Source organism: Pseudoliparis swirei, chromosome 4, assembly GCF_029220125.1.
Source record: "Pseudoliparis swirei isolate HS2019 ecotype Mariana Trench chromosome 4, NWPU_hadal_v1, whole genome shotgun sequence".
Classification (NCBI taxonomy): Eukaryota; Metazoa; Chordata; class Actinopteri; order Perciformes; family Liparidae; genus Pseudoliparis; species Pseudoliparis swirei.
The window spans coordinates 29,906,989-29,934,947 of NC_079391.1; the positions used below are offsets into that span (position 1 = coordinate 29,906,989).

Genomic DNA, 27,959 nt, shown 5'->3' on the forward strand with positions numbered 1-27,959 from the left:
GTGAGGTAATTTGGGGAAACAGACCCTTTTAAATCACACTATCTCGTGGCCCCATGCAGGTTTACTCTTGGACATATCGTGCTATTTTTAGGTTCGATCTTGTATTTGGGATTTCTCATAGAACTGATTTTTGCTGCGGTCAGCCTCCTCCTGAGACGCTCCGTTTAAGCGCCTGTCTCTTTAAGTGCTCCTCCCGAAGAAGCCCAGTGTGATGAGCCTGCATGTGACATGGGAAGGGGAGTCGAATCTGAATGGCTTGTTTTCTTTTAGGCACGGGTGTGTTAATCACGCCCTGAGGCATTACCCGGTTTTATCATCTATTTGACTCTAACGGGGACCATAATTTACGAAATGAATCATGCTGTATCGGAGAAGAGACTTGAAATTAGCGATTGAGACCATAAACTTGTGTTTTCAATGGTTGCTGAGGGTAATAAATAAGGTGTAAAGTGGGGTGGTTTTCTCATAGATGTCTATACAATCAGACTTTTTGCGACCGGATGAGTCTCCACTCTCCCCCTATACAGCCATTTCAAAAGAATGCAAATGTCAGGGGATTTTGCATTGGCTTCACCTTTCAGACCTGGAGGTTACCGCCTGGTTTGGAGGCACTTCATATATCCACATGTAGGTGCACAAGCACTGAAAGAGTGGCTTATTTATTATACGTCTTCAAGGGTTTTTTATTCAGGACCTTGATTCTTGGACATACTCTTGGGTTAAATTCCTGGTTGATCCTTCCCAATCTGACCTTTTTATACTGCTGCAAATAAGAGAGGATGAGAAAAGAAGGAGATGGAAACCAAAACCAGGAGGACAGGGGTGTCAATGGTGATGAAAAAAAAAAAACAACAACAATCACGGGTCGGAGGAAGAAAGGAAAATGGGGAAAACCACCACCACGCCTTCTTTTTTTTGCTTAGATTCTGTGCTTGTGTGGAGCATTTAGTTTGTAATATTTCAGCCCTGGACATGACCTGCATGCACACAGTATGTGCGGTTTTAGAGATTCAGACTGGTGGGAAACGGCTGCTCCTTTGACGTAGATGAGTGAGAGCGGTTCTGTAGCTGGCGAAGCTTACGCAGATAAGCAGGCGAACCCCAAATATGTTTTATTAATGATTTAGTGTGCTGGTAAATGTTTGATCAAAGGGAGTGGTACTTTCTCATTTTCTTTCTCTCTCTCTCTTTCTTTCTCTCTCTCTTTCTCTGTATGTGTGTTAGAGATACTGTTTCTAAGCAACTAAATATACCAAAACTAAAATATCTTAATCAAAGGGCATAGGCCTTATATTTGAATATCTATATATATATATATATATATATATATATATACATATACATACATACTGCGGCAGAGCCGAGGCTGTGTTCATTTTTAGATGAGCCTCGTGATCAGGAGTAAGGTATTCGTGTTATTTTGTCCCCCCTCTTGTACATTAACACAGACGCACCGTGCTGTTGCATCAGTGAGTCATCTGATTGCAGCAACAGTTCGTCCGTTCATAGGACACTTTTGCTAATTATACAGGAGGGTGGCCACCTTTTTTTTTTAACTGAAAGAAAATCCTCTGAACAAGCGAAGACGACCCCAAAAGTTTTTTTTTTAGATTAATTAAATTAAAGCAGCTTTGCTTTCCTTTTGTTGCAGTTCATCAGGGAAATGTTCATGTCGCCAAATGATGTCTGTTGTTTTTATTTGTGAAAGCGGAACATCAGCCTGAGGATGAGCAAAAAAAATCGAAAACTAACACAACAGTATACTAATGATAATACATTTCATGAGGAGATATTAAAAATAATAAACACGGAAATATGCTGAATTCAATGTTGAAACACAAACTGTGACCAATGGCGTGATTACATATGAAGAACGAAAATTAATTAGCCGAAGCAACGAGACAGAATAGGCTGCCTGTGGGGGGTTTGCATCACGATGTGTGTATTATTCCAGCTGCCGGTGCATCATCTTTTATCAATAAGGAGTGAAAAGCAGCACTTTCCTGAGGTGCTGGAAACCCTCGGCATACATTCCTCAGTCAAGAGAGAAAGTTATTGAGGTAGTTGTCTTACTTTCAGCAGATGAGCTGCTAGCTGTAATCTGTGAAGGTGTGTGTGTGTGTGTGTGTGTGGGAAGATATTGACACATTTAACCACAGTCATACAGATACACACACACAGACAGATAGAGCACACTTGCAGCATATCGGGCGAGCATGGTGTTTTTCCTGAAATGGCGGATATCAGCTGATCATGTGACAGTCAGATGATCAGCATGCTCTCATCAGATCAGCACTATTAAAACCTTTGGGCTTTTTAAGTGTACCGTATCCATTTTGATTAACTAGCTGCATAATGCCAATATTTAGAAATGATGTCACCGTTTAAAGGTACAGTGTGTATGATTTGGTCGCAGATTGCGACCGCCTCACGTCTTTGAGAGACGACAGTGGCTTCCAGGTCGTGAACAAAAAGGCAAAGGTTAGAGACAGTTTTAGGTTTGTCCGTTCTGGGCTACGGTAGAAACATGACGGTGCAACCATCACATGACTTGTAATACAGCAAGATTATAATTTACAGGTCGATGTGAATCCCAGTGCTCCAACTAGTATTGAATAGTTGTGGCATACTGGTTACAGAACTGCTTAACCCTCCTGTTACCTTAGGGTCAATTTGACCCCATTCAATGCTTAATGTCGGTGTTCTTTCGGGTCAATTTGACCCCAGGCTGTTTTTCACTGTGTCAAACATATAAGAAATATCAACTTTTTTATATATTTAAAGGGCTATTTAGGTAGTCAACAAACATAAAGTACCTCACACTTAAACTTGGAAAACAATATTAATTCTAATAATTTTCTGGAGGTTTTAATTGCTGGGGTCAAATTGACCCCACGGGTAAAATATGTCAGTAAATATAAAGGTAACAGGAGGGTTAAACATTGAATGGGGTCAAATTGACCCGAAGGTAACAGGAGGGTTAAAGGGACAGTTCACCCCATGAGTACATGTTTGTCCACCTTGGGTGCTGTGTGTCAATCTAGATTGTTCTGGTGTGAGTTGCCAAGTTTGGAGACGTCCGGCGTCTCTCGAATATAATGGAGTAGCAGCCATCTTTGAATCGAGCCTATTAATTAATCCTCAACCAAAATTACACTACACCTCATTTGAAAGCCTTGTTCTTAGTCTTTCACATCCAACCTGGAAAACACTACAGCCAATTCGATTTGTGATTCTGTACCGGCCACCAGGTCCATATTCAGAGTTTATATCTGAATTCTCAGAATTTATATCAAGTTTGGTTCTTAAAACCGATAAAGTTATTATTGTTGGAGATTTTAATATCCATGTGGATGTTGATAATGATTGCCTTAGTGCTGCATTCATCTCCTTGTTGGACTCGATTGGCTTCTGTCAGAGAGTACAGAAACCCACTCACAGCTTTGGCCACACGCTTGATCTTGTTCTTACTTATGGCGTTGACATTGAGCATTTGAGCGTGAACGCTTCCCACAGAATCCTCTTCTGTCAGACCACAACCTCATAACTTTTGAATTTATACTACGGTACCGTACTCCGTTAGTCAAAAGTTTTACACTAGATGTCTAACTGATAGTGCTGTAGCTAAATTTAAAGCGATTCCTTCTGTATTTGATTCGATACCACGTCTCAATATAACAGAGGACTCCTGGTCTAACTTTAGTCCGTCCCAGATTGATCATCTTGTTGACAGTGCCATAGGCTCTCTGAGAATGACACTGGACTCGATAGCCCTCTGAAGAAGAAGACAGTGAGGAAGAGGAGGTTTGCTCCTGGTATAACCCTCAGACCCGCACACTGAAGCATACGTCACGTAAGCTTGAACGCATATGGCGTTCAACTAATCTCGAAGAATCCCGCTTAGTTTGGCGAGATAGTCTTAAAACATATAAGAAGGCCCTCCGTAATGCCAGAGCAGCCTATTACTCATCAATAATAGAAAAAATAAAACAACCCCAGGTTTCTCTTCAGCACTGTAGCCAGGCTGACAGAGAGTCACAGCTCTGTGGCATTCCTATAAACCTTAGTGGTAATGACTTTATGAACTTCTTTAATGAAAAGATTTTAACTATTAGGGACAAGATTAATAATCTCTTGCCCATAACCAGTGCCAATCTGTCCTCAAGTGGAATGGCCTTGGAAACCGCTGTATGCCCTGGTGTATATTTGAGGATTTTCTCCTATCAACCGTGACCAATTATTTTCAACGGTTTCTACTTGATACCTGTCTCTTGGACCCCATCCCGACGAGGCTGCTTAAAGACGTTTTGCCTTTAATTCTCTATTAGATATTATCAATGTGTCTCTGCTAACAGGCCACGTGCCACACTCCTTCAAGGTGGCTGTTATTAAACCTCTCCTGAAGAAGCCCACTCTGGATCCAGAGGTATTGGCTAACTACAGACCGATCTCTAACCTCCTTCCTCTCCAAGATCCTTGAGAAAGTGGTCGCAAATCAGTTGTGCGACTTTCTACATCATAATAGTTTATTTGAGAAATTTCAATCAGGATTTAGAAAACACCACAGCACGCACTGGTGAAAATTACAAATGACCTCTTAATGGCAGCAGATAAAGGACTCCTCTCTGTCCTGGTCTTGTTAGACCTTAGTGCTGCATTCGACACCATTGACCATGACATCCTGTTACAGAGACTGGAGCAGTCGATTGGCATTTCAGGCACGGCACTAATTTGGTTTAAATCCTATTTATCAGATCGATCTCAGTTTGTATTTGTAAACGATGACGCCGATAACCACCAACGTTAATCACGGAGTTCCACAAGGTTCTGTGCTTGGACCAATTTTATTTACCTTATACATGCTTCCTTTGGGCAATATTATCAGGAAACACTCCATAAACTTTCATTGTTATGCAGATGACACTCAACTATATTTATCGATAAAACCAGAGGAGAGCAACCAACTCTGTAAAATTCAAGCATGTCTTAAAGACATAAAAACATGGATGACCTGCAACTTCTTGATGTTAAACTCAGACAAAACCAAGTAATTTTAATCGGCCCTGAGCACCTCAGAGATCAATTATCTGGTGATGTGGATTCTGTAGACGGCATTGCCCTGGCATCCAACACCACTGTAAAGAATCTTGGCGTTATCTTTGATCGGGACTTGTCCTTTAACTCCCACGTAAAGCAAATCTCAAGGACTGCATTCTTTCATCTACGTAATATTTCAAAAATCAGGCACATCTTGTCTCAAAAGATGCAGAAAAATTGGTTCACGCTGTCATCGTCAGACTGGATTACTGCAACTCCTTATTAGCAGGCTGCTCTAATAAATCTCTTAGGTCCCTCCAGTTGATCCAGAATGCTGCAGCTCGTGTTCTCACTAAAACTAAGAAAAGAGATCACATCACTCCTGCACTAGCTGCTCTGCACTGGCTCCCAGTAAAATCAAGAATCACTTTTAAAATTCTTCTCTTAACCTACAAAGCCTTGATTGGTGATGCTCCATCATATCTTAAGGAGCTTGTCGTACCATATTGCCCCACTAGAGAGCTACGCTCACTAAATGCGGGACTACTTGTAGTTCCTAGAGTCTTAAAAAGTAGAATGGGAGCCAGAGCCTTTAGTTATCAAGCTCCTCTTTTATGGAACCAGCTTCCAATTTCAGTCCGGGAGGCAGACACAGTCACCTCGTTAAGAGTAGACTTAAGACCTTCCTCTTTGACAGAGCTTATAGTTAGGGCTGAATCAGGTTTGCCCTGGTCCAGCCTTGATATGCTGCTATAGGCTTATAGCTGTTAGGATGCACTGAGTACCTATCTCCTCTTTTTCTCTCCTTAAGGATGAATTTTCATCTCTCAATCACACGTTACTAACTCTGCTTTCTCCCGGAAGTCCTTTTGACTTTCGTCTCATGGGGTCATCGGACCCTATGAGACGGCATAGATCTATCTGCCTGATGGATCGTCTGGGTATTCCTGCTCATGACTACGCCACTGTCCTGTTGAGACTCCGCCCACTCCTCCTCCCCACCGCCATCTGCCTGATGGATCGTGGAGGTCTCCATCGTGGAATATGCCTACTATGAACTATTCATACACTCTGTCATATTCATTGAATGTATTTTAACTCTAAATCTGTCCTTCTGTACACATTACATCTATTGCATCTGTCCATCCTAGGAGAGGGATCCTCCTCTGTTGCTCTCCTCCAGGTTTCTTCCTTTTTCCCGCCTGAAGGGTTATTTGGGAGTTTTTCCTGGTCCGATGTGAGGTTTTGGGGCAGGGATGTCTATGTGTACAGATTGTAAAGCACTCCGAGACAAATTTGTAATTTGTGAAATTGGGCTATACAAATAAACTGAATTGAATTGAATGGATTATACGACGCTGCTCAAAGCGCCAAAGAAATAAAACTCAACAGTAATGTATCTTTCCATAAGTCATGACCCAGTGACTCGAGATACTTCACAGACCTTGCTGTGTGCAATTTAATTCAGGCATCTCTACGGCCGATATCTCCAAAACTCCAAGATGAATTGCTCTTCAGTTAAGAAGAAGGAGCATTTTCAGATGTTGGGGTGAACTGTCCCTTTAACAAGTGTTTGCTGCTCATTGTGAGGCTTTGCGTCTCTTGACGCTCTGAATGCTTCCTCTGACGCACTTTCATTCAGACACGAATATAATTTTCTGTATATTTATCATTTCTGTGTATTTAAATCCAGAAAGTCGTCGCTCAAGATGAGTTATCAGCAACATTGGTTTTGAAACATCGACCTCAATATCAGTCTTTAAAAGCTCAGTCAGACACGTAGCACTCGTGCTCACACTCCCTCCCTTCCCCTCTCTCTCTCTCACTCTCTCTCTGTGTTTCACACACACACACAACAATAGCATCCCTGTGATGGGGAGAATTGTTTGTTCAGAGGTTGTTGGCCGGCCCCGCCGCCCCGCGCCGCTGCAGAGCGGGAGGTGACGGCGGCCTGGATGGAGGTGTGAGGCCTGGCGGAGCAGATCACACATCCAGGCAGGTAGGAGCTAACGCGTCCTTCGGCGCCTGCAGAGCATTTGATGCCGGCTTCTGCCTGGGCTTGTTTCGAGGTATTTTTGTTCTGCTGATCGGAGTATTCTCTTGACTGCTCGTGGTCTATTTGCATACTCGGTGAATATTTTTTAAGCATTTAGCAAACTTGTTCTGCCTTCTTTGTCTTCAGTGTTTTCAATCATCATCAGTCAGTTCGCCCGAACACCAACATCACGGAGAACAGAAGATAAATGAGCCTTAAAAGTGCAGCTCTGCAACGTTGTGTTTCTGGGTTAACTTTGTTTTGTTTTGTAGTACAACTTGTTTCTTTCTGTTGGTTAAATGCGACGTCAAATATATATATATACGCCCTCAGTAAACCTGCAGCTAACAGTAGCTGTCATTGTTGATTAATGTATTGTGAGCTTTTATTAATTGGTTCAAAGTTAATGATTGTTTTCGACGCCATGATTGATAGCTCATAGATCTGAAAGAATGTCGTAAATAATGACAAAAGCCCGTCATACAGCGCATGAACCCAAGCTGACTCTCTCAACTAGATTAATTTGTCTTATTTAAAGTGATATTAAAGAAGAGAAAAAATATCTACTCAATGTATTTGAGAAGTAAATTATTGTCATCTTTACTCAGAAATGACTTTGTAGAACATGAAGCCAATTTTCCGAAAAAGTAATTAAATTTCCCTTCAGTCCGGCAGATTAAAAAGAGACACATTTCGGCATAGAGAGGTGAGAGAGAGGAGGGATGCAACGCAACAAAGCTGGACTCAAACTGGAGACGCTGCATTTCGGCCGCTCCGGCGTCTCACACAACAGATTTTTCTAAGTGTCAGATTATAGATCTTTTGATCGGTCTTCCTATTTAAAACGCAGGGTTCTCCGGTGGCAGACTGTGGAGTCGAACGGTGTTGCTCCGGCCTCTCTGAGATCGGATCCCTGCATGTTTTAAATAGCACGAGGTTTCAGTTTGCGTACCCCCTGAGAGGCGGGGCTTTGGGAGCATCTCAGCAGGGACGGCTCTGGCATTTGTGATGCGGTATCTTATTAATGAAGCATATCATCTGCAGGCTGCTGCTATTTAAACTCCCAACTATAACAGGGAGTTTGGGCCGATAGGGGAGTGGTGCAGTCACTCACATGACGTCGAGGCCTCTGGGTATGTCGACGGGCGCACGGCGGTATTTCGGATTCAGGTTTATTTTTAAAGAGTCCGCGGTATTCGGAGAGAGGGCCCACACTCTGCATTCCTCCCGTCGCTACGTTTTCTGCCGCATCACCATCGGAGCGGCGACACGTGTCCGCCCCGCTCACAGCTGTTTCCGGGGGTCAGAAGGTCACGGACATGTCGGCAGGGGCCGCTCTGCTGGTTTCAACTCGACCCGCCAGCCGCTTCACACGGCGACACGGCTCAGAGAGTCCAACCTGGAAGTGGAATAAGATGATTTACAATGTGGTACAATAGGGAAGGTGACAGACGATGCAGCAAGATGTAATCAAACCGGCATTATGTGAGTATAAAAGTCCGTTAGTTGGTAATAACATAGTGTTGTCTGTTAACCTATGGTCGTAACATTAGTGATAATAATAAATGATAATCTGGTTTGTAGCATATTTATCCAACTAATATTGATATAATAAAGGTGTATATTTTGTGGTAATTGATAGAGGTAATAGCATTTGAGATCATATATAATAAAACATGTATAAAAATGTTCCTTAAGTTGAACTACACACGTATTAACTTGACTTAACAGCTTAACGTACCAAAGTAAAAGTACTTATAATACAGAATAGCTCTTATAATGATCCTATTCTCGTTTTTCAATGTGCAGCCAACTGCGCACTGAGTAATGCATCATATCACATAAGAATGTCACATGATTATATATGTACAATTTAACTAGTAACTGAGTGTTGAATAAATGTGGAGTAAAAAAGTAACCAATAGCTCTATGTCAGTTGAATGTGTGTGTGTGTGTGTGCGTGTGTGCGTGTACCAATGGATGTAGAAACATTAGCATGTGTCTTGAATGTCTGTCTGTACATCAGATGTTCACGGATGCGACTGTAAACGAGTATTTACTCCAGCTTCTCACCTCACAGTCAGATACTTCCTCGCAGGAGAGTCGCAGAGCGAGAGCTGTAGGTCACGCTATATTTAGTCGGTGCATATTAAGTGTAACCACGTCATGAATCTTTAGCGAGCGGGACCCTCCCGGTTGCAGCCCGTCCCCGGCCTCGTTTACAGACGACACAGTTCAAGTGTAGTTTAGTCGAGGAACCACCTGGAGTATCACCGCTCTACATCGGTGCTCCCCTGGCTCTGAGATTAGATTTCAACTGTTGCACTTTCAAAACGGGCTTTCTGTAAGTACATTGTGGCAGATTGGCCTCGCTGTGTTATAAACCTGCTCCCGCCGGGGATACATGTCATGCAGAAAGAGATTTAACGCCTCTTCAACCTTCTGAGCAGACTGTAAAATGCTTTTAAATGTTCCTTTTCAGTCAATTCCACTGTGAACAGTCCCACTTTCCAGCCGGCCGCGCCATGTGGATATGCGTTGTGCTCTACCTGACTGTGTTTGCTTAGCGGGAAAAAAACAACAGTTGGTAAACTTTGATCGCGCGTCATTAATCCGCAGTCACTCTGCTTCGTGAATTGTTTTATTTGGTTTACTTTGTGGTCACGTGGGCTCCGAACAAAGACCGTCTGCCTATCGAATCCCCTCGCCGTCCGGTGGCGGCTCAGCAGTCTGCTTGGGTTGCCATGGCTGCCGTCATAGCAACCGTGTCCGTCGGCTAAGCCTCTCCCGGTGCTCTGCTGACTAAAGTCTGCTCGGTTTGAAGCGTGTTTTGATGATGTCGACATTGTTAGCTTTGCACAGCAGAATGTGAACGAGTCCCTTCATGTACATTCAGAGCGCTGCCTTCGCTTTCCAACGCTGGCGTGCTTTACGTCTGACGAGGAGGTTATTGTCTTGGTACCATTTGTTTTGCTCGATCGCTCTAAAACTCGAGAACTGATTGTAATAACTGTAATATTATTTAACTGTAATAATAACTTAATATTTACACTATGTTGATCTGCACTTCACACATTTCATTTATTTACACTACACACATACAACACACATTTAATTTTAATTTACACTACACACACTTTGCATTTTGCACACTGTCTATATTTAATATTTTTAAATTTAATTTAATTTGACACTGCAGTCATTAGTATTGTATTGTGTATGCATATATGTTGTATATATATATATATACATATTTTATATTTTACTTTGTATACTTTGCACAGTCATTGTATTATATTTTTTTGTGTGTGTGTGTATATATATATACATATATGTTTCATTTTATATACATATATATACTTCATTTTGTATTTTATATTTTACTTGTATACACCTATATCCTTCATCCCTGTTTTTTATATTTTATATTTTATTCTCGTGTGTTTAGTTTATTGGTGCTGCTACTGTGACGACAAATTTCCCCTTGGGGATTAATCAAGTATATATCTATCTATCTATCGATCTAATAACTTTTTGGGGAACCGCTTATTCAACCACTAGCCCAACAAATCTCTACTGGTGTTACGCGGCGGGGGAGACGCCGCTGTTGACCAGAGTTATGGTTTTAACTAATATGGCCTCGTGGGTATATCTATCTATCAGGAGAAGCGTGCACAAAGCACAGACCAGCGTGCTTCCTCACATTATACAAATATGCAAATCAGAATGGAAATGTCTTACAGCCGTGTCTGTGTCTCTCCGTCCAGATTGAGAACATCGACGCCTGCCTCAGTTTCCTGGCAGCCAAAGGAGTCAACATCCAGGGACTGTCTTCAGAGGGTAAGGTGGCCTCCTGCACGTCTGCTTTCACTGGGAACGGGAGAGGTGGTGCCGAGCCAGGCCGAGCCAGGCCGAGCCAGGCCTGTGCTATGGGGGGAAGAAAGATGGGGAACGAAGCTTTATTTATGAGCTGGATACGCTACATCAATGCCAGACAGTACACATTCAAACATGTCGGCTCAGCAGGGGCTTGTGTATGAGAATGATGTTTACATCATATTGTTCACAGCAGGAACAATGGTGGTATTGGTGTTATCGTCGAGCAGTGAACAGTGAATCTGTGGACTGTTGTCTCCCCGAACGGCAAGAAAGACGTCGGGTCAGTTCTCCGTTCACAGAGCACGTTCTCAAGTATTTTCTCGAGACTGCCCAACAGTCCGAGAACACGCAGGTCAGATGCATCAGAGAGCCAAAGCCAGCAGGAGACGGCACGTTACTTTGAATTTGAGTGTTCGTGGTACTCGCTTTAACTCCAACTCTTCGTCGTTTCCACACCAGATGCGAGCGAGTCAGGTTATGTCTCCAAGTAAAAATAGGAGAGGGCCGTGGAATTAAACTAAAAATATCAGCAGCAGTGAACGTCATGACGTTGAGGTGCCACTGCAGTGGGCTAAAGGTAAAGGGGATTGAGCATTTAAAAGTAAGAATTTTTTTTGGGGCACAAACTCGTCAGTTGTGTTCACTGCCTACCTCGCGTGCGTAGGTATAATTTAATGCTTGTGACACCAAATGTATAAGCGGGCGATAAAATGTGGCATTTTCACAATTCTGAAAAGGCCATAACAGTCAGAAAAGCTGCTATGTTGCATGGCCGAAGTGACTTATCGCTCTCTCTTTCTACCTTTTTCCCCTTTTCGATACTCCCCATTGGCCCCCTCCCCGACCCACAGAGATCCGTAATGGCAATCTGAAAGCCATCCTCGGCCTCTTCTTCAGCTTGTCCCGCTACAAGCAGCAGCAGCAGCACGCCCAGCGGCAGAACGCCCAGCCGCCTCTCCCAGCCAGGGCCCAGCCGCAGGGCGCGCACCTTCCCCTGAGCCAGCAGAGCAGCGCCCCGGCCCAGCTCGGCCTCTCTACGCATGGGACTCCCACCCTCACAGCCCAGAAAGCAGCACAGGCCGAGATGCAGTCCAGGTGAGTCGGGCTGGCGCGATAGTGCCGACTCTCATATCAGGAACGCGACCTTTAAACCGGGTGAATGGGTTTTGTCCCTGTATTCTTCACTTTCTTGCTGTTTCTGCGGTTCTAATCCATCATGTTGTCACCGCTGTCCTCATGTTCACACCTCCTGTCGTTTATAACTGTAACTCTGTCCTCTTCCATATCTCTCCTCTCTTCTCCTCTAGGGATGGCTCTCAGAGTAAACTGCTCAAGTTTTCCCTTGGTCAGAAAAAGACCTCTAGGTCAGCTTCTTCTGCCTTTTCTGTTTTCTTCCTCCTCCCCGTCTTTCCTCCTCCTCCTCCTCCTCCACACCTCCTGTAACGCCCCCATCCTGGAAGCAGGGAGATAGAAATTGCCCTGAATCGAGGATAATGTCTCTTTCGTACCGCAATGAGTTTCACGTTGTTTCTTTGTCTGCGATTAAGGGCAATCTCTACCACAAGCACCATCTAATATGCATGAGCGGCAGTGATAGGAACTAAAGCCTCGTGATGCGTTTTCGGATGGGCCTGTCTGTCTGGCAGCGTGCCTCATTTACCAAGCCTGCTAAATGGGCTGTGAAAGACCTTTAGATAACCCTTAAGTAAGCACATCCCCCATGTAATGTGACATTAATAATTAACACAGAAAGGATGTGTGAGTGGTATGTGCGTCTATCAGGTCTGTCGTTAACATTTTTTACTTCCGCCTGCGTTCACGTTTCACTATTTGAGCATGCAGTGTTGTATTATGTGATGATGCACCCTGAAATTGGATTTAGGATGTGGTTCTGCATGCTGCCCATCCCAGATTCTGTTTGCATTGCACCTGCCCCGCACCAGCTCCTCTCCAAAGCAAAGCAAGGCAAGGGCCCCACCTTCTGGTCGGCCTGTGTAACTACAAGACTGAGAGCTGAGATTCTCCTGGTACTCTCCACTTGCACACTACCGCCTTAAAAAAAAAATTTTTTAGCTACATTTAAATATAAATTTGCTGTCCCATTCAGTATATATAAAATGTAATCCATTTTAAAAGAGCTTTAAGGTTTATATAAATTGTTATTGTTTGCAAGGCCTGTTCTTATCTTATATATACAAAATAAATGCCTTAAATAAGTAAATCAACCCACATTTTGTGGAATTGTATGCATTACATTGAGCAAAGCTGATAATCTGAGATCCGTTGCACGTCAGAATAATTCAGTCAGGTGCTGAAAGAATCAAATGGAGCTTGCAATAAATATAAAACTTCGGCTCTAGACCAAATCGAAAATTCTTGGTATTTTTTCAAAACAGGGAACAATGCATTTTACGTGTGCTTTATAAAGCATTCGTAAAATGGATTGGTGCTTTGATATACTCCTCAAAGTTTGAAGTTGGTACGCCCCGGGCTTTTCTTTGTTCTTTTTAACAGAAACAGGCAAATTGACAGGCAACTCGTGTGTATTCATTTTGACCTATTGTAGCCCGTATTAACGTAAAACACACATACATCCATTACATCCATCATTTCTTCTTTATCCAAAGCAGGAAGGCAGTCGACTGAATGGCTCTGCCATAATTCAACGCCAAACAATCTTCGGCTGCTCTTGACTAGATAATGTGGTAAAAAACATTAGCACACAATGGCCAGATCAATAAGAGCCGGTGGAGGTGAATGGCACGCCGGAAATGAGACTAGAATGTATACAAGAGCTGAGAGAGAGTGAGAGAGGGCTGTCATCGGCTTATCAGCATCTGCCTCACAGTCACATGATGATGATGATGATGATGATAACGATGACGACATCGCCAAGCTGTGAATTAGTATTTCATTAGCCGTTTGCTTGCCATGGCCTGGCCAGATTACGGCTCGGCTCAGCTATGGAATCAAGGTGCGATGAATCTCAGCCGGGTTTCTCCGTGGCTCGTACTTCCTGTCTGCCCCATGCTGGGGAATAAAGGAGCAGGAGTGTAATCTGAGGCTGTTGAGCTCACACCTCCCCTTAGACCCCCTCGGGAAAACGTCCACGCTGCCGTGAGCTCATCTGTCTCCGTTAGATTACTGTCGGTGCGTACGGGGAGGTGCAGCCAAGCAGAGCTGCAAGATAAATCAATCAACAGCTGAGTTTACACTTATTGAACTGTGTGTAACTTTTAATCCAAGCCTCAGACTAAACATGAACATGCATCTAAAGAGTCTAAAATAGCTAAAAGCATTAAGAAAAGTTAGGCAGCAAGGTAGTTTAGTCATTGATTTGAGGTCGAGCCCAACCAGGCACTCTTCCCCTCGGAAATCAATAAAGTAGGTACAAAAACGTTTATATTTGTGAATTCCCTCCATCAACTTCCTTTGGCCTCGACTGAGGTCACAAGCGGCGAATTCACATCGTGTGAAACCAAAAAGAGCCAGAGCGATAATTGAACGTGTCCATAATTTCTGTCGGGCTCCTCAGATCCTTTTTAAAACGGGTCATAAATATTAACAGTAAATGAAACGATCACGACCGAGTGCTCAGACGAAGAAGCAGATATAATTGAGTTGAATCCTTCGCTAGCGGTTGCCTCCGCCTGAAAACATCGTGTTGTAGATTTGAGATGACGCCTTGTGCTATGCAGTAACGGAGGAACACCCCTCCCTCCTTGTTCACTTGCTGTAACAAACTCTGCGCAGTCCCGTTCCCCCCCATCTCTCCATTTCGAACCAAGCGATCCCCTCCTGTTTGAATTCAGAGGCTGTAGGCTGGAGTTGTCCCAGCAGGACGTGCTATACACCCGCATTACCCGGATGTGTTCCTGAACTGTGTTCTCTCTACATTGCTTCCCTCTCTCCCTCCATCAGACTTCCCGGCCCCTCGGCGAGGGTGTCCACTGCCGGCGGTGACATCCCTCCGAGAGGCTCGGTCAGCGCCGCCGGGAACCGACGCAGCCAGGGCTTCGGCGACAAGACCAAAGCCACCTCCTCGCACCTGAACAAAGGTAAGGGGCGCGGGACCGGAGGCGGTCGCCTCGCAGGCGCTCGTGAATGTCGAGAACAGATCGAAGGTGTCGCTGTTGCTTTGCGACCGCAAGAAAGAATTCAAGCGCAGTAACCGTGTCCTTTCAGGAGCAAGCTCCTCCTTTTAATGTTTCAGGTCGATTCAGTTAGTCTGAACCGTCCATGTGGTTGCTTCCCACAGTCCTGAAGAATGCAATTATGTCAGTACAGATAACACACTGTGGGTGTGTGTGAGTATGTAAAGACAGTAATGAAGCTTTAGGAACCATTTTAGTTTCATTACTGTAGAGAGAGAGAGAGAGAGAGAGAGAGAGAGAGAGAGTGAGTTGAATGTCTGCCTTTGGCCCCGTGTTTGGTTACTGGTTTACGGACAGTGTCACTGTTTTAAGGTGAGGTGACGAGCTGGGATTTATTGGATGATGTCTTTTAGATGTTGTGTTGACCTCCGTTAATTTTCGTTGACAGCATTTAGCTTGGGTTTTGGAGATTTTGCTTAAAGACGACATCCGAACATGTTGAAACTGTAATTTATTGCTGTTGTTTTTGGGATACTTTATCATGACTACAACCCAAAGAGATCTATTGTGGTGACTTTTGTTCTCATGCAAACAGATATTTGTATTGCTTATGTTTCTGAAGATAACGATGATAATTCATGTGGATCATGTCACTTTAAGTTTCTTTATTTCTTTACTATTTCCATGTTTTCTTTTGGTGGATAATAAAATGTTTCATTCTGCTGCCGCTAACTTTCGTGCTGAAGAATGGCGCCCTCTTCCTGTTTGGTCAAACTCGATTCAATGAGGTAGGAAATGGGCACCGGGCCATTGGCTTCTCCATTTCTTACCTTTTTGTGCCTAAGATCCAATTAGCTGTCGCAGCTTATGGGATCCCATCCAAGATCAGTTAGTTTGGTACCCATGAGGCTTGTACCTTTTTAACTGTTTCACATCTTTTGTCCTGATGATTTAACACAGAGAGTTTCATTTTCAGTCGAAACAACTGGAAACAGCACACTATGTTTAATTTGTTCAATCCGTACAAATATAAAAATAACAAAGTGCAGGTTGTGAGTTTATAGGTTGTTAACTACCGGACCTTCTTGTGGTTGCCTGGCTGCTTTGTGATTAGTCAAACTTATTGGCTGCTTGGCTGTAGATTCAGATTGATGGGACAGAAATAAGAGCGTGATGTCAATCGTATGAATATAACCCCTGGCTGGAAATTAAATAATCACAGCATTCTGATTATGAACAGCGGTCGTTGATGAACAGCATTTCTATTGTCTGAACAGCGGTCTGATGAACATGGAGTCGATGAACAGCGGTCGGAAATGACGACAACAGCACTAACAGTGTTTGTTTATGAACAGAGAAACCAGCGGCTCGTTGATGAACAGCTGTCGTTTGAACAGCCACATGAGCCAGTTGTGCACGTTCACATGCGACATGGAAAGCTGACGTGGCCGGCCCGGAAGATTGAAACTACTTTGATGTCTTTGTGCCAGCCACCAGGAAACAACCAGGTGTGTGTGTGACCGGCGTGTCAGGAAAGTTTCCATAGAAAGGAGCAAAAGCTCATCTGGAAATCAGATCAATTAAGTAAAAAATGTGTTTACATCAAGAAAGTAAATGTAGCATCCTGGCGTGTGTGTGTTTGTGTGTGTGTGTTTGTGTGTTTGGGAGCAGCAGACCATATGATTGGCAGCAGGAAGTATGACAATCCCTTGTCGACGCCCCCTCCTTCTTGCCTTGTTGTTGACATGCTGCCAAGTCCCTCCCCCCTGCCATACCACCCTCCTCCTCCTCCTCCTCCTCCTGCACTCTTTGACTGTGAATGGCTGGCCATGGTTTGGGACTCTTCTCTCCTCTCCTGTCCATCTCCTTCTGTCTTCTTCCATCTTTCTGTTCCTCCTGGACGTCTGCAGCAGCCATGAGGTTTGTCAGCTCGCTCTCGTAGCTCCTGGAGCTTTGCATTGCAACTTTGAAAGTACGGCAGCAGATTCTGTCCGTTGTGTTGTCATCGATCCTTGAACTGCATGTTGGGTGCGACAGAAAGAAAGCGTGTGTCAGGTCAGAGGATGTCACGTCAGTCGACCTGAACAGTTTGTGAAGAATTTGATTAACCCTTTGAAGTCGACGCCCGCATCACCGCGTTTTTCACTGTTTCCGTTTTTTAAAATATTTATTTTTTATTTTACCTTATTTCTCAGTCCCATTCTTATCATTTTGGTGAATGGTGTGACGGACCACATCATTTCTACTCAAAAAACGATAAAACAAAATTTGGTTTTAGATATTTATTTACATGTATCTAGCATTGTATTCAGATATTTCACTGCTTTTGTGAACTTGGACCTTTGGCAAACCAATTTCAAACACCAAAACAGTTCGTCCACCGGAGTAAAGGTGTGTTTTCACAAGAGATGTGAAGAATTTATGAAGAATCGAACATCAATTTTCAGCTTTAGGGCCATATCTTCTCTTTCCACTTGTGCCTGAGGACAATTGGGCCTCATTATATAGAGAGTTGAGAATATTCTGGAATGTTTGATGTATAACACATGGGTATGTGTCATATGCAAAAGCCTTTAAAAGGTGAATTTTTTTTGTTTGTTGTAAAATCGAGAAAATGAGCCCAGACTCCAGAAGGTTAAAAGTAATGCGGTGAAAAGGATATTGGTCATACTCGTCGTCAACTTCGCGCTACCTTCCTGTGAAACTGACCCTGATTTAGAATTTCCTCCCCCCCCCCCCCCAAGGTGTCATTTACAATCTTGACAGTGTCCGTCTCGACTTTCCAGTTTAGTTTAGTTTGCCCCAAAAAAAAATGCAGGCGTTGCACTTATCTGCTGCATCTCGGCGTGTTGCGAGACGGTGTGTCGCTGCAGGTTCAGATGCTCCGAGAGGCACACAGATGTGCTCTGTGCCAACGGCCCTGACACCAGAACCAGAGGACGGCGAGGAAACCGACCCAAACCTCTTCTCTCTCTCCGCTCCGCGTTAACGCGAGGTGACAGCGTCCGGGTGGCCCCCGAGGGACACGGAGCCGAGAGAGCGGGGGGCACCACCTGTGTGTGTGTGTGTGTGTGTGTGTGTGTGAATAGCCTTCTGATGAGCCGTAGCGTCACTGTGTAGTCATGTGGAGAAACTTTAAAAGGTTTCCGTCCCCCCACAAAAGCCGGTCGCCCCTCTCCCTTTTTAGAGCACAATGACTGAGGGTGGAGAGAGAGCGACGGAGCGACGGCTTCTCGAATCAGAACGTGACGAGTCGGCAGCCTCACACTTTGCTCCGGTCGGATATCACTTTTTGAACGCCTGTGAAGGTGTCGACCGATGAGTGACACAAATCCTCTCCGTGCACCTCGGGTTTGAAATCAAAAACAGGTTTTCTGTCGCCTCGTACGAGAGCGACTCGGATGCAAGCGGGGCATTTTCAGGTCGGCAGTTGCGGCCGCCGACCGACTGACGAGGTTGAGCTTAATGTCTTGTGACCGTGAGAGGGGTCAGAGGCGCTCGCGGTGTCTAAACGGTGTCAGCCGACTCGGCGTCTAATGCGTTTACGGCCCCTCTTCTTTATGTGCAAGTGGTCACACTGCGATGTGTTTGCTCTGGTCTCCAGTCCCGGCGGTTAAAGCGTTAGAAGTCGCCGAGCAGAACAAACATCCCCCTCCTAAACTTGACACGCACACACACACACACACGCACGCGCAGAGAGAGAAGAGTGTTGACACTTGTGTGGAATTACACGCTTTTCCTCGGCTGCAGACGGGCATTAGCACAAAAGAAACGCTTGCGCAGCCACACGAGTGTGACGGTCCATGAAACGAGTTTCGGGTCCACTTCGGCTCATTTCCCAAATTGCCGCGATGTTATCAGGAGGCCGCTCTGTGAAGGAGCAGGCAGAGCCGAGACGGATCCGGAGAGGGTGAGACAGGTTTTTATGGCACAGAGGAAGTGGAGTGGTGGCCTGTGGTCCTTTCCCCTTTGGGCGCTCCACCACTGTCATTTTCTGCTCTGGGTTTTATTCCGTAATGACTTCTATAATTAAGCAGTCGACTAGTAAACATTGAAATTCGTTCAACATGTTTCCTCAAGCGGACCAGCACTGTGAACGAGGGGCAACATGCAGATTGATTCCAGGATCTTGGCCCACGGCTGCACGGGGCGGGTCATTAGGTCAGCGACCCAAGACTCTTCTGTGGTTTATTTCGGAAGAAAATAGCTTCAAGTGCATTTCGTGCTGATGTTTAGAAGAGCCTGTTTCTCAAAATGCAGCTAGAAAAAAAAAGAAGCCAGAGTGGTAATTTGTGATCAGACCTATTTGTGGTATTTCCCATTTGATTGTGGTTATTGTCACAAATGGTGAGGCTGTTTTTTGTGTATTATCTTAAAATGTAAACTTTTTTAGCCTGCCTTAACCCTCCTGTTGCCTTCACATTTACGAACATATTTTACCCTCGGGGTCAATTTGACCTCAGCAATTAAAACCTCCAGAGAATTATTAGAATTCATATTGTTTCCCAAGTTTAAGTGTGAGGTACTTTATGTTTGTTTGTTGACGACCTAAATAGCCCTTTAAATATATAAAAAAGTTGATATTTCTTATATGTTTGACACAGTGAAAAACAGCCTGGGGTCAAATTGACACCAAAGAACACCGACGTTAAACATTGAATGGGGTCAAATTGACCCGAAAGGTAACAGGAGGGTTAAAAGAAGATGCATCCAGCACTCCCCTCCCACCCCACCTTGTGGCCACTTCATTAAATGTAACAATAGCAGGTTCAATTTTAAAAACAGCAGATAAGTGTGCACCTTAATCTGACTTTAACGTTCCTGTTTATCAGCGACGGGCCGACGTGTTGAACCTCGTCTGGTTGAACCTCGTCTGGTTGAACCTCGTCTGGTTGAACCTCGTCTGGTTGAACCTCGGTCGGGTTCATGGCCCAACATTGTCCAGATCCATCGGTCTCGTGTCACTTCTGACCCGACGCGTTAAAGATTGACCGCTCGCCCTCGTCCCGTAGCAACCCGACAGGAGCGCGTCAGCCCCGGTCACCGGGTGCAGCCATGACAACGACCAGCTGTCCCTCTGGTGTCCAGGGCCTCTCCATGTCCTGCTTTTCTTCTCCTGTTCCTTTCTGACCCCCCCCAACAACAACACAAATCCATGCTGACCCCATACACGCCGAGCACAGGCCGTCCTGCTGGCCCCCCCATCAGCGCTTCGCTTATCCCAAAACCTGAACTCTCTCTGTGTTCTCTCTGCGGCCGGAGGTCCCCTTCTCATTCAGGACGCCAGCTATGAGCAACCTGACCCACTTTCCCGATTGCTCACCGCTAGCACGGCTAATTGGGCTCTAATCGCTTCCTAATGGCGGCAGTGTTTCAGGGCCGCTGTCGCTACATGCTGAGCAGAGGGAGAAGGGAGAAGCGCCTATTTCCAATTAGGACATGAAAGGTGCTGTAAAAGTGAAATAAAGCCGAGAGCCAGATGAGAAAGGGGTAAACAAGCAAGTTGAGTGTGTAGTGTTCTGCCTAAACGGGGACTTCATGAGGCCACACATGAATAACATACAAGTATGAATATGAGCCGTGTGAGAGTGATATTATGATTGTACAGCCTGTGTGCGCCATCGGAACGTGTGATTATATAGGAGCCAACATCAGATGGAGGGAGTTAGCCAGTGGTGCACGCACACATGCATGAACATGCACCACACACACATAGGAACATCGACTTCATTCTCTACTCATGGAGACATTACTGCACTCCGTCTTTACATAACGAATAGTTTAAAGTCCAGATTAAGAGAGAAAAAGCCCATCAACCCATTAAGATCCCATCCCGTGTCAATATATTGTCATTTATTGTTTTTTTTGCAGTGTATTAAGAACCTAAATTCCCACAGGCCTAAGGTGACTATAGCAGCAGAAATGATGTGGAGTGTGTGTGTTTGTGTGTGCGTGTGTTTGAGTGTGAGAGAGTGTGGGTAGGTGGGTGGGTGGTTGAGTTGTGATGGAACTGTTATGATTAATTCCTTCCAGTGCAGAGGCCTCTCGCTCTCTCTCTCTCTCTCTCTCTCTCTCTCTCTCTCTCTCTCTCTCTCTCTCTCTCTCTCTCTCTCACTGGCCGTTGGTGTTTGAATATTCAAATGTTCCTGGTCTGAACTCTGCGCTGCTCGTGGCACCGCTCCGCATTCACCCTGACAACCGTAGCAGCGCAGGGTGCCGTAGTTCTCTGAGCACGAGCACAAACTCTCGCCAGGAATTCCCGCTCTCCTCTCGCTCCTCCGGCTCTCGGTGAGTTTCCCCGTTGAGATGCTGCCGAGTCACGAGTCACTTGTCGCAACTTGACCCAAAACGATTCGTTTTTCGGGCGGTGTATTGAAACGTTGTGGTTTACGACGGCATGCGTCTGCGCTTTCTGTGTCTAAACTGTTCACGTCCAGGTTTATTTTTTCACACCTTTTTTAGTGAATGTCATTTACAAGGCACCGGGTGCATCCAACCAGATGGAGGCAGACGACGGTTCTCAGTGAAGCAGAGGGACGCTGACCAAAAGCAGTCCATATAAGTCCAAGCCGTCAACGTGCAGCAGCACTGCGTCTTGACTCGGCCTGCTTGGCAGGACTTTAAAGCACTTGTGCCTGCTGCTCATTGTTTTTATAAACAGTTTGTGATGGGCTCCTCTCATTGTTAGTGCTAAAGGGTTTTTAACAGTTTTGGTGGCCAGCCCGGAGGATAGTAATGGCACGTTTGACTGCATCAACGGAGGCCACCTCCAGGCCCTTATAAGGCCGCTTTGTGTGGGGTCAGTCAAGACTAAGCATCTCTTTTCTCTGCCCCCACAGACCCTTCTTCTTTAACTGTACCTCCCTCTCATGTTGTAATCCTATGTCTCTTTTCTGCTGCAGATTCCTCAGAGGGCATGACCTCGCAGCCTTTGGTGATGACTGAGCATGCTCCGTCGTCTGCGGTGACCGTCGGCTCCTCCACCAGCATCCCCGCCGCGACCTCCGGCCAGATCCCTCCCCCATCTTCGTTGTCCTCGCCCTCCTCCTCCCCATCCTCCTCCACGGCCATTCCCCAGCCCAGCAGCAGCAGCAGCAGCAAGCCCTGGAGGAGCAAGTCGGTGAGCTCCAAGCACATCTCCCCCTCGCCCTCCTCCACCAGCAGCAGCTCCGCGTCTGCCATGCAGTCCGTCAAGCAGGAGAAGGACACCTCCTGTAAGGCGGAGGCTCCCCCGAAGGTCGTCGCTCCGAAGTCGATGCTGGAGAAGCTTAAGCTCTTCAACAGCAAAGGAAGCTCCAAATCGTCCACCTCCTCCAGTGGAGCAGCGGCCCAGAGCGACAGCGCCGCCCTGGCCAGGCAACTCGAGGCGGCGAAAGCGGAGAGAGCCGAGACCGGATCCAACACCGAGCCCCTGGAGGAAGACGACGGCAACGTCCGGCCGGGGATGAGCGGGACCGGCAACGGGGCGGCCCACGGAGCAGCGCCCCCTGCTGGTACGACCGTCCCCACAACCGCCAGCAGCCCCAAAATTGCCCTGAGGGGCATTGCCCAGCGCACTTTCAGCAGAGCTCTGACTGCCAAGAAGGGCTCTATCAAAAGCACAGAGAAAGACAAGGACAAGGAGAAGGAGAAGGAGAAAGGGAAGGAGGCGGGGAAATGCATCTCGGTCCCCGAACGGACAGGGGAGTTTTAAGGGATCCCTTTTGTATTAAAAAATTTTTGTTTTAAATGGACCGGGGAAAAAGGGCTTTGCCCCAATTTTTTCTTCTTTTCCCCTTTTTTCCCCCCTTTTGGGGTTGGGCCAAAAATTTTGGGGGAAAAAAAAAATTTTCCAAAACCCTTTTTTTTGGGAAAAGGGAGGAAAAATTTTTCAAAACCAGGAGGAATCCCGGGGAAAGGCCGAGGGGTTTGGGTGGTCAAAAAATTTTAAAAAAATTTAAAAAAAAAAAAAAAAAAAAAATTTTCAAAATTTAGGGCCTAATTTTTTCTTACCGGTTATTTTCGTTAAGACATGAATTCATAAGAACTACAAAAAGTTAAACATATTTTCCTTGCATTTCACTTTTTATGTTACCTCAAGGTATTAAGGTTAAACCCTTTAAAGTGCAAAATTGGCAAGCATTTGCCTTAAAACTAAGATAGACGTTTTAAAACCAGTAATTTAAATATTAGAAATTAAAATTGGGTATTGTTATTTTTTTAATTGATGATACCGTTCGTTTAATTCAGTCAACCATTTAGTAATATCTTAAGTCATTAAGATTAAAACACCTGTCATATACATCCGCGGAAACAGATAGATTGTGTGAGTTCGTTAGTTTTTCGAATCGAATCAGAGAAGAAAAACAAAACACTTTGCGAATTTAAATTACTGGTTTACTTCCACGTTGTCATCTCTTGTATAGTTGATGTCAATCTATTCCCATATCGGATCTGAATACTAATCACTCTTGTAATCAAAACTTTCGAATACAGTTAAGGATCACTTATTTAGAACTCTACTTTATACAGATGTATATGCTTGCGAGCTCACGTGCTTCCCGGAGAGCTTGACAAGCTTAGCCTATTTACACCGTAAACTAACCAACATTCAACATCACCGAACATAAAAAGTATTTGATTTCGTACTAAATCTGCTGTACACAAGTTTAGCGTAGAAACCAAATACGTTCTTGAATGAACATCGTGCTCACTTCAATCTGTTCACACTCGTGCAGAACAAAATTTACAATGTTAAATTGGAGGTTTAGGTCATATAGATAAACATTAGGTAGGTCCATCGATTGTCGATCTGTAGGTATTCAAGCATTGAAATTCGGATACATGTGATGGGTGCGAAACCCATCTTTCTTGTGATATCAACTTCAATGAAAGTACTACGTATCTTGGATCAACTTGAACAGCTGAATTCTGGCATTAATCGTGGCTTTGATTATTCGGACTGTATTACATCAGTAGTTGTCAGCAAAAAGCAAATTTTTATCGCTAATTATGTCATCTTACTAATATAATCCCGGATTGTGATGACTTGCGCCGTCAGACCTATGATATGATTGTCAATTCTATACGCATTAACATGCTTCCTATCGATTAGAATCTAAAGTGGTTCATTATTCGGGTGATTACATCGCATCACAGGCGCCCGTGTAAGTCATGGTCAAATTCTTACATGAAACTATAACATTGAGATGTAATGGGATCATTTGAAATATTGAGATTCTTGGTAAGTAAGCGCATGCAAAGTCCGATCGCAATAGACGCTATTTGTGACTGATTTTTGGCGATTGAATCAATTGGGAAGGTTGAAGTCAAAAATAGAGTTAATCTATAGCGTTGTATATCCAATTTCACTTTAAACATTTGATGAGCAGTCACAGCTGAAAGAATTTGCTCTCAATCATAGGCAGTTCATTACCTATGTTGTAATATTGTTGGATAAATGAGTTTTCATTAGAAGGAATTTTATCAAATTCTTTTCTCTCATTCAAGTTTCCTTCAATCAATTTCTAGTGGGTTTAGCCTAGGTCCCTGTACCGTGCTGTAATTGGCAAGTTTACAATCACTCTTGTATATCTTAATGCATACTGCCCCTTTCTCAAGGAGTTCACGCTTGGTAACTCAACAGTCTGCAGGATGGTTACTACTGAAGTTTATCACTCGCTTCAGTCAGAGTTTAGTCAGCTAAAAGTCAGGTCAAAAAGCGCTGCTCAAGCATGTGAAAATACACACCCTGTAGCTGGGCTCTGTCAACGATTAAACGTCTTCTGTTAGAAGCATGTCTTCCAAGCGCACGAAATGTGCCGAATCCGTTATCGTCAATAAATTCTCTGCTTGATACGCCGTTATTAATTGTACATTACTCCTGGTTACACTGCGTCCCTGCCATTCTCGAGACAGTTGCACTTTAGTATCTTCCATAAGTCGTAGGTTGAAGCACATCGAACCTCTTAGCCTCTATTCATGCTAACTGTGCACCTCTCTGATGGACCTTCTTACCAACTTCATCGGACGCGAGCTCTAGAACGCACATAAACGTGTCTTCGCACAGACAAAATTTTCCCTGCTCCAGCATCCAGCTCCTGGTCCGACTCTGGTGCTCGTGCCATCACGTAATCCCGATAGGGTCTTGTCAGAGCTTTCTCACATCTGGTTTCACTGTCGTTCTTTACGCCGAACATCGATTTTTTAAGCGGCACTTACTGCCGATTTTTACTCGGTAATCAGCAAATCGCTAGTGCACTGTCATCCCTGTGCCGCTTTCGCCACGTTAACGACACAACCTGAGGCTGTCCAGTTTTCTCCGGCTGAGCTCTTCGCGCGCGCCGGCCCCAGCTGGCGAGCCCGGCAACACTCTCTGCTCGAGCGCTTGTCGTCGGCGACTTAGCGTGGTCGTGTGGGTTGGGTCCCGGCATGACCTCGCAACGACCTCGGTCAACCGTTTGATTCCAAGGTAGTCTGACGGATAATGACATACGTCGTTTTAAAGGGTCTACTTCACCAATGGCCCTTGGATCATTATCTTCATTTACAGAAAGGAGCTATTGTCTGATACCGCGTCGCCCGTGATCCTTGTGCTCTCACACGCCCAGCCACTAACTGCGCTGGCCAGCACGCAGGGTGGACTCACTCATGCAGGAGTAACACGAAATTGTCACGAGCACATGAATCGTCATCTAATAAGTGCTCAGTAGAACTTCTAGAAAATGCATGAGTCTGTAAATGTATCCAGATTTGTTCTTTGTATTAATCAGAAGTTGATCACTTATGCGAATGCATGTTGAGTAGGGACATGTTATTTGTTTGCAGTACAGTGACCGTGATCACATTAGGAGGGTCTAACAGCGTTTCAATTGTAATTGTTCCTAATTACCTGGACGTTCACAACGTGATCCCGCTGGTTGCAGAACAAGCTTCAATAGAACGATCCTTTATTTATAATGACTGCATCAATAGACTAGCAAAATTTCCACTTGTACAAAGTGATCAATCAGTCACCTAGATGTCTAAAAGCAACATAAATTGTCTCATTAATACTCACATACTGACTAAAAACACAAAACCTAAACTAAATGACTTCAGTATCTGAGCAATTCGAAATGTTATTCAGATGAAGGCACGCGTTGTCTTTGAGAAAAAATTGTAAATATCTACTTTTATATACTCTTTTTACGGGTGCAGGTCTATAAAGAATCTGCTTGTGTTTGCTCGACTGCACTGCCAACGGCACACACTGCATATCATGACAATCTCAAAGATATCCAGAATATATCTCAATCACGTTGATTCTCTAGTACAATACTGTAAACCTCAGTCTACTGAACGATTTTTCCATGGCTCACGTGGTGATTATTGTAACAGCAGCAGTGCTGTAAACTGATAATAGCTTGAGAATGATGTCATACTGGACCTCACTGACATGTCAAAAACAACCCAGCAACGCTGCAAACTGATCATGTATAGCATTTAACGCTAATTTGAAAATAATGATATCATTAATACTTTTGTACGAAGAAATGACAGTCTTGGAAAGTTTGGTCTGTTGACATTTGTTCGAAGTTAGATTCTTGGTTTAAACTTACCTCAGAGAAACGCTCTAGAAACAGGGATGACGGTGATTTACAGATTGCTCTTACTGGAAGTAACTCAAATGGTTTTTGAGACAAGAACTGCGACGCGCAGCCTTGGCTTGGTGGTAATAGATCACCGTGTGTTAACGAGCATGCTGTCCGAACTATAGTAACTTTGAACAGTAAAACTTTGCCTTCTCCATTTTAACGCCCGGTTTCCAAATTCCCTAGTAAATTTGAATAATTAGAAATATCCTTTATCTCAAGAGCTTTAACAATTTAAATCCTAAAGTTGCATTAAATTAACAAATAAGAATAAGACGTTCCGACGCACTTAAATTGTGTTAAATAAATATTATTAGTTGCATCCTATCGTGCAACAAAGGCAATCTTTATGAGAGAGACACGCGTCACACTGGCTGAATATGTTGTAAGATTATAACTTCAAATTATATCCTTCTGTAATTTGATCTGCTGTGTCTGAAATAACGAGTTAACATAGCATCTCATTTAAATCTGGAGGGTGACAAAGTATTGTATGATTAACATATTTATTTGTAATTTGTTCCCACGTTGGTAGATAATCGATTTATTTTGACATCCCTTAGAAGGTGAGCCAACAACTAATTCACCCTCCACCACTGCTAGCATAACAGTTTACTAATGATACGGCAATGCAGTGTCAAAGCTACTTTTTGCCACTACTATGAGCGCATCATGTTTCTGGGTCGGTTGTTATGGTTGACCGTGTGAGTTGTCTGAAATACAAGCTTGCCAGAAGAGGGCGGCATTGTTCCTATTTCTGCCTGAGATCCAAGCGCCGGATGAGATCCGAAGGTTCCCTACAGCTCAGAACCCACAAGTATCCCTTCTCGCTGTCTGCAGACGCAGTAATGCTAATATGCTGATAACCTGTTTATTCGCTCTCCCAGAACCACAGCAGCCCCCCCCCCCCACCCCCCTCTATACTTTGGCTGTCACACCGTGCAATTTAAACCTCCGCTGTCGTCCTTATTATTATCAGATAAAGTCGTAAGAAAGGTGCCAACCCGCCTTCGCGTGGCACCGACGGGAGAGGATCTGGTGATGGAGCTGCAGCAGGGATTAATGAATGCAAATGTGGATCAGAGTCTGACAGCTTAGGGAAGCAAGGTGATAAAAAAAAGACATAAGATGGAGTTACCTCCTCTGTCCTCTGCGGGTTTGCGCTGATTGCCGAGCCCGGAGGCAGCTGTAGAAGTCGAGGGAGCTAAGTGCTCTTGAAGTACTTGATACGTCTGAATCTGTGGCTGAGCAGACAAAGGCCAAGCCGCAGCCCCACCTGGACAGGTGAGCCATGTGAGCCGG

At 44.6% G+C, this 27,959-nt stretch overlaps 1 protein-coding gene across 1 annotated transcript in view; it reads left to right on the top strand.

The window, feature by feature from the left end:
- Positions 1–27,959, top strand: part of nav2a (neuron navigator 2a) — a 100,164-nt gene that overhangs the window by 32,394 nt on the left and 39,811 nt on the right. The window contains exons 4-8 of the mRNA XM_056413684.1: positions 10,840–10,912; positions 11,803–12,046; positions 12,259–12,315; positions 14,873–15,009; positions 21,948–22,731. Coding sequence (XP_056269659.1) covers positions 10,840–10,912; positions 11,803–12,046; positions 12,259–12,315; positions 14,873–15,009; positions 21,948–22,731 — 1,295 coding nt within the window. The remainder of the gene's footprint in view (positions 1–10,839; positions 10,913–11,802; positions 12,047–12,258; positions 12,316–14,872; positions 15,010–21,947; positions 22,732–27,959) is intronic.